The sequence below is a fragment of the Oratosquilla oratoria genome, chromosome 23 (genome assembly GCF_046742065.1).
Source record: "Oratosquilla oratoria isolate Oo_2021 chromosome 23, ASM4674206v1, whole genome shotgun sequence".
Lineage (NCBI taxonomy): Eukaryota > Metazoa > Arthropoda > Malacostraca > Stomatopoda > Squillidae > Oratosquilla > Oratosquilla oratoria.
Window position 1 is genome coordinate 547,501 of NC_134799.1, and position 7,437 is coordinate 554,937.

At 41.8% G+C, this 7,437-nt stretch overlaps 1 protein-coding gene across 1 annotated transcript; it reads right to left on the bottom strand.

The window, feature by feature from the left end:
* Positions 1–5,580: 5,580 nt before the first annotated feature.
* Positions 5,581–7,007, bottom strand: LOC143037659 (U-scoloptoxin(01)-Cw1a-like). Its single transcript, XM_076206177.1, has 2 exons — positions 6,652–7,007; positions 5,581–6,500 (listed from the first exon to the last, which is right to left on the bottom strand). The coding sequence occupies exon 2, from the start codon at positions 6,498–6,500 to the stop codon at positions 6,108–6,110; it is 393 nt and encodes a 130-aa protein (XP_076062292.1). The 5' UTR covers positions 6,652–7,007; the 3' UTR covers positions 5,581–6,107.
* Between the last annotated feature and the right edge of the window lie 430 nt (positions 7,008–7,437).

The following is a 7,437-nucleotide window of genomic DNA, read 5'->3' on the forward strand; positions in this document are numbered from 1 at the left end:
GTTCTCCCCTTTCAAGAACCACATCAATGTTGACCCGAGTAATGTATAAAGTACCACAAGTCTTGTCCATTCTCATGACAAAATAGCAAAGCGTTTCTTTTCTCGTCCTATCCCGTTTTCTAAAAACAACCGAACGTCGAAGGAATTGTCGATTTCGCGAGAAAGAAAAAGGAACAGGCGAACTAGATCAACCTCTGAATGTTTCTTCAGTGAATAGACAAATCAAAGGTAAGTGATGATCCCAGAACACGATGAAGCTGAAACTCAGATCTGTAGAGACATGACGTCATGGAGGTTAGGGAAGAAGAGGGCTGGAGATTACATTATAGAAAACGCATACTCATTGCCGTACCCACTTCCGTGCGCATCTTCAGCACATTTCGCTATATAGCAATGACGGATGCTGCTATAACGAGCGGTTTCCAGACTTCGTTCGCCCTTGTGGACAGCTTCCTTATGGTGATATGGGTAAACAACAATAGTTTTTTGCACAAACACGCCACCATGCCAAAGGCGCTGAGACACGAGCGGCCTTGTTGGTCATTCTCGGAGGAAGAAGGGAGGAGGGAAGGGGGAGAATATGGGAGAGAAAACAGATATTTTAGGGAGACATGAAAGGAGGGAGGGAGAAGGATTAGGAGGCAAACAACGCCGTGACATAGAGTACCACGAAGTAAAAATGGAGACAATAGAGTGAATAAAAAATAAAAAAAGTAAATGTGCTAACGGGAAGATAAAAAGAAAAGGGAAGAAATAGATAGAAAGAGAAAGATAAAGTGTGTGTGTGTGTGTGTGTGTGTGTGTGTGTGTAAGGTTAGAATTGGATTGGCACAGCCAAATGTATCGTCATCTTCATTGAACTTGACGCATGAAAGCCAATCAAACATTACGTTGATCAGTTGTTAGGAATAGGAGCACACCAACAAAGAGAAAAAAATAAGTGGCAACTTTTCATTCACACATATTGCTGTCTACAGAGAATATAGTGAAAACTGAAAGCAAGACAGGATTTCCTCAAAAACATAAAAGAGTGAAGAAAGACGAACAAAGAGGAGTGACTGTCGTCAGAACGTTCCAGAAATCTGATCAACTGTCGTTATGAGAATAAATGGTATTTTTTTCTTTTCTTTTTCAGAAATGACCTTCTCGATATGGCAATAGAAAATTTAAATATTAATTTTTCAATTTATTATACATCAACGTTTTTCTTGGCAGAAATCATTATAAAAAAAAACTTGCTAAAAGCAAATACACTAGCGAACAGAGCTGCGACGATAGGTTGTTTGTCCAGTCCCGCCAATGTCAGACTGACGATGGTGGTGACGTTGTGTATCGGCTGTTCTTCCACTCCAAGTGACGTCATCACGCTACATATTTTCAAAACAGTGCTACGGAGCTGATCTTCATGCTTTTCTTCAAGTTATGAAATTCCTCTACACACGCAGTCCGATCAGATGTTAAAACCTGCCGTCAACATTCCTGACGAAGCCGACGAACCCTGATGACATCTAAAATTAAAGGTACCGCATTATGGGATGGTTTGGGCACATGGAAAGAATGAGTGAAGAAAGATTAGTAAAAGAGGTGTGGAAAGCAGTGGAAGCAGTAAACATGAGGGGACGACCAAGGATGAGATGGATGGATGGGGTAAAAGGGGTTTTGGGAAAGAGGGGAATGTCTGTTGAGGAAGGACGGGAGAAGACAGAAGATAGGGGTGAATGAAGAATGGTTGTGTATGGATGATGCTGTGATGCATGAAAGGGAGTGGATGGCGAAACTGGAACAATGGATGGGTTCAGGGTCTTGACGGTGTAAAATTACAAGATGGAAACAGCGGTTACAAACGGGAGACAAGAGAGAACGCGAGAGAGGGGGTGAAGAGAGAAAGACAGAGGGGAGAAGGGACGAAGACGGACAGACAGTGAGAGAGAGGAGACAGGCAGACAGTGAGAGAAACAAGCAGGCAGTGAGGGGCAGACAGACATTGTGTGTTTGTGTGGGGGTGTGAATTCATGCATGTGCCCACGCGCTTGTCTAGATAGGATGGGAGAGGTACAGCCAACTGTTGGCTGAATTTACAAAATATGACGACGGTAATCATATCACCACCTGACCTGGCTGGCTGGCCTATTACTTGTATGGTGAGGGAGCTATTATCGTCTTCAATTACCGAAGAATAAACTTAAAAGTCAAAGTAGACGACGGGAGGCACATTTTTAAATCTCTGAGCAGAGTAAATAAAAAAAAAAAAAAAAAAAAATCCCGACCATTTCCACGAAATATTTGTATCAAACTTGAATCCAGAGTTAATAAAAATAAACAACATATCCGACCATTCTCACGGAATATTTTTACTATCAAACTTTGAATCTATGCAACAGCAGGCTGTTTTTCAACTCTGAAAAAATCGTCTGCACTTTGAAAACCGTTACGGGAATCTTCAAGAGTGTGACGTTTGGGTAGTCAAACGTCGCAATTCACACAATATTGTTAAACATTGATTCTACTGAATAGCTGTGAGAACATTTAATGAATTATGGTCTACTGTGTAGCTGCCGTGTGTAAAATCGGTTAAGGGATGCACAAAAAAAAAAATCAACACTGTCTATGATCTAGATTTTCACATCTTTATAGCTAAATTCCCAACATCTGTTGATCCGCCCTCATCCTGTTTCTGATCTTTTAGGATCCCCCCTTGTAATATAGGGTATCCTAACATACATAAATACAACAATTTTCATGCAGGAGATTCCCAAATAATGTATTAATGTCCCTTCATCTATGACTGCAGGATATTCAACAAGACATATTACAGAGACGGGGAAAATACATATTTTATTTCTTAATTTTTTAGACATGGTTACAATCTAATAGTCCCTTTTGATCCATATATGGCACAATAGACGTCTTTCTCATCAATTTTCATAACTCAAAATTATGAATTTAGTTGAATTATTCTTTTACAATGTCGACAAAACGGAAGGACATCTCTGGAAGGTACGCGAAGGTTCTGGTGCATTTGTGAGCGTGTGCGTGAGGATGGGGTGGAGTAGGGGAAGCTTTCGTCGTCAGTCAATTAAAATAAAACGTTACTCACGCGCGCATTAGGCATTTCTTCCTCATAACTTCCCCTAACAGTGGCGGATCCGAGATCAAAATAAGGGCGGTGGGGTAACCTAAATTTTGTGAATATAGATGACTATTTAGGGGTGGCTAACCTTAATTTTGTAAATATAGATGACGCTTTTAAACAGACGTTCTCTGTAGCACGAATATGATTTTGAATATGAATTGATGTATAGTATGTTCTCATTTGATTTAGTTTCTTTCAAAATGTTGGGTAAAAGTAATACTTAATCTTACATTTTTAAAGATTTACCCTCAATAATGTGTTGAATATCCCTCCAATTATTCTCACTGAAGTGTTTTATTAACTGCTGGGGGGGAAATATCTGCCAATGTATTACCGGTATACACGAGGCAGATTTCTCGACCTCTACAATAAGTTAATGAAAGAACAAATTAGGGTGGGTGGTGGGGTCCTTCAGCCCCCTTCAGCACCCTTCAGCCCCCTGGCCGCGCGGGTCACTTTCAACGAAGAATGACGACGACAACGACAACGACGACGACCAAAACTGCTGACTCATTCATGGTCATCATACTCTTACGCGTGGCAAGGACGCAAGGGCCTAGTACATCTTCCCATTTCAAAAATCTGTCGACAATTAATTTCTTATTTCTTCCTGCGTATAAGTGAGAGTGCGTGTACGCGTGTACACGAACGTACACGCAAATGCACACACACACAAAACACATACACACAAGTACAAACACACACGCACACACACACACACGCACACACACACACACACACACACACACATACACACACACACACACACACACACACACACACACATATATATATATATATATATATATATATATATATATGTATGTATATATATACATACAGATAGATGTGTGTGTGTGTGTGTGTGTGTGTGTGTGTGTGTGTGTGTGTCTGTGTGTGTGTGTGTGTTAGTGTGCGTATATACTTATGCATTTACCAAATTTAGTATGCAGGAAAGAAGTAACACTCGTGGAGTCCCGTCTCCTACTCTCCTGTTTATCCTACGTAGCCTCATATTCGTCTCCGGTTCCAACTTGATCGATATCCTTGATTTCCAATTATCATATTTAGATAGGAATATATGTATTGTTCCAGTTTGGGCTATATCACCTAAGCTATTCCATGTATTTATGAATATATATGGAAAACAATATTTCGTCACATCCTTTGTGTGTATGTGTGTGTGTGTGTGTGTGTGTGTGTGTGTGTGTGTGTGTGTGTGTGTGTGTGTGATTCACCACCATGGTCTTGGATCACGTGTTGGGCTTGTGATCGACATCTATTTCCCTCCCGGAAGAGAGCTCAGAGCTCATATATTGACCGATCTATGGGTAATGCTGTGACTATACATAACTATACATACACACACACACACCCAACTCCCCGCCCATGAGAGTTGGAGTGACGACTCACAGCGTACCGATACTGAAATCATTTTAGTCCTGGGCAGGATTCGAACCCGGACCGCCGTAGTGGCAGCCAGGAATTCTACCAACTGCACTACGAGAGAGAGAGAGAGAGAGAGAGAGAGAGTGTGTGTGTGTGTGTGTGTGTGTGTGCGCGCGCGCGTGTGTGTAATAAGGAGAATAACATCATAAGCTAGAACTCCATGTTATTGATGGAGTTTTGGAGAAAGCAGCAACAGCAAATCATAAAACTTGATGAAGAGGTCAAATGTTCAAGACTGACAACAGATCTAATAAGAAAAGCAAAGATCTGCCGAATCGGAGCTGAAATCCAAATTGGATCAATTGATAAAAGCAATCCACACTGGTAAAGATAAAATAGATAGGAAATAGATAAATAGAAAAGTACATAAAGGAATGAATATATCGATCAATTGATAAATGAATGCATAGATGAATAGAAATAGAATTGAATTAATAGATAAATGAATAGATCAATAAAACATAAAAAAAGACGAACAGGAGGGAGAGAGGCCCAGCTTCGAACCTTCCTTGCCTAACAGAGTGTCTCGTCAAGAAGTCGTAAGGCTGTTTTTGGCACTTTGAGGCGCTCCAAAGAACCCAAGCTGCATTTATATGCCGTCTAATACTTTGCAATCATGCTGCACGAAATTTCCCAAAGTGTTAAAACAGTAAATTTGATGTTATTACTCGAAATCCTAAAAAAATAAAAAAGCCTCGATAAAAAACCTTTATGATCATAGTAACATGAGCTATTTCAAGGAGACAGCAGGTGGCTCTTTTTGAGTGATAACAGTGGAGACTTACTCCGATACTGAGATAAGGTGGCAAAAGGAGTTGAGGAATTTCACAGGAAGCTCCCCTAGTGTTTGAGAGGATGAAATGCAGTGCCAAAAGGCTATGCCATCCAAATGTATGTCTGAAACCTTTTGGTTCGCTTTCAGATCTCAGACCTGATTGTCTTCCGTTTATATAAAAAAATAAATAAATAATAAAAGTAAAAAAAAAAAAAAAAAAAAGGAAAATCAGATTATCTCCACAATCAGAAGTTTGGTTAGATCGGTAGGCTTTTTTTTTTGTGTGTGTGTATGTGCTCTAGGCATCTTAGATCTTTGTACTGAACATTTCTCAACAGATAATTATGTATACCACAGCCCCATTCCCCTTATGATTGATAAGAGACCAACTGATAACGACAATTTTATTTAAGAAAATCATTAATTGATAATAAGATGAGGAACCAACACCTGGAGGCGCGTACCTACGGCCAAAGCCGTCGCCCTTGCCCTATGCGCTTCTTGGACTGCTGGAAATCGGAGAGAAGTGCAGGACTCGAACCCACAACTAAGTGAATGCGAGACAAGCACGCTTCCGATGACGCCACCAGTGGGCAATGAGTGGTTACAAGGTAACCGTGTGAGTCTTCGATGTTCTTTTGACGTCAGGGTGCCAACCAGGTGTTGGTCATTATGATCAGGAGATTCTTTTGGTACCGTACGTGACAGTTGAGGGTTGAGGGGTTGGAGGTTGACTTCCGGGGTCGTCTTCTAGCTCTCGGGTTGATCGGTGGTGAGCCCAAATTCGGAGTTCCTCAGATCGTAGAGCTCCGGCGCCTCTGAGCAAGGAAAGGCGAGGTCCTCGTGGTTGCAGGAGAGGGACTCCTGGTCGAAGACGGTCTGGTTCCCGCAGACGAAGGAGAAGTGAGCCTCCTCGATCACTTCGCCCTCTTCGTCGGTGATGGGGAAGCAGACATGGAAGATCTCGCAGTTGTTGTCGACGTCGGCGTAGTATCCGTAGCGGCGCCCCTCGCAGGAGAAGGTGGTCTGGATGGGAGTCGTCAAGATGGTCTCTGCATCTGCAGGAAGCTCGTAGGCGTGACGGGCGAAGGCCACGGAGGCCACGGCAGCGATGAGCAGCAGGAGGCTGGACGACATGGTCATCTACGGAAGAGATAAAAGAGAAGAGGCGTCACTAACCACCGAAAGTAGGAGGTCCTGCCGTTAAGGAGAACCTCTCCCAAACCACAAGAACAACAACAACAACACGAGATCGATTCTGGGTCTTTGGCAATTACAAGAAGTAGCTCCCTACGTTTTAATGTGTGTGGGTGGGGAGGAGGACTGGCTTCCTGGGCTCACGCTTCTTCAGGTAACTGTGCGTGGTTGTGATGCCGTCTACTGCCGGGCACGGAGCTTTTATAGCCAGCCAGAGGTCCTGCGGCGTTGCCAGAAGCTCGCTAGTCCTTCGATGTCCCTTTTTCGTGATGATGATGATCTTCAAGGTGCTTCTGACTCCAACGCGCAGAAATACAGTTTCATCACTCCACTAAGGCGACGTTTCCTAAATGACATAAGATTATATCTGACGTAACCCAGATTAGAATCTTTATGCTGATTTGCAAAGGGTATCTGACACCTATTTCCTAATGGCAGTGCAATGTAGTTCAGTTCGAAGCTTTAAGATTCGTTTAGATAAACATCTAAGCGAGATGCTGTAATGACTGCCATTTATTTTATATTATTTGTTTATTTTACCTGTTTGTTTAATATTCAACTATACCTATGCATTTATTGATTTTATCTATCATTATTTATATTATTAAAAAAAAATTCATAATCATATTTTTTTCTCATCCGACCTAGTTATAGACCAAAAGGTCTCCTGTCGGCATGCTCCGCCTTGGTAATCCTTTGTAATCCTTTGTAATACCCTCTGGCGATGAATGAAATTTGCCGTCACTCTAGCTGAGGTGTGTTCTTGCACGTCATCAACGTCAAATTAGTTCAGGATCACTCAAAAGTAGACACATACATTCTCAAGTCAAACTTAAGAATGTTTTGTGTCTTGAGTGTACGTAAATTAACATGCAGCATCTTA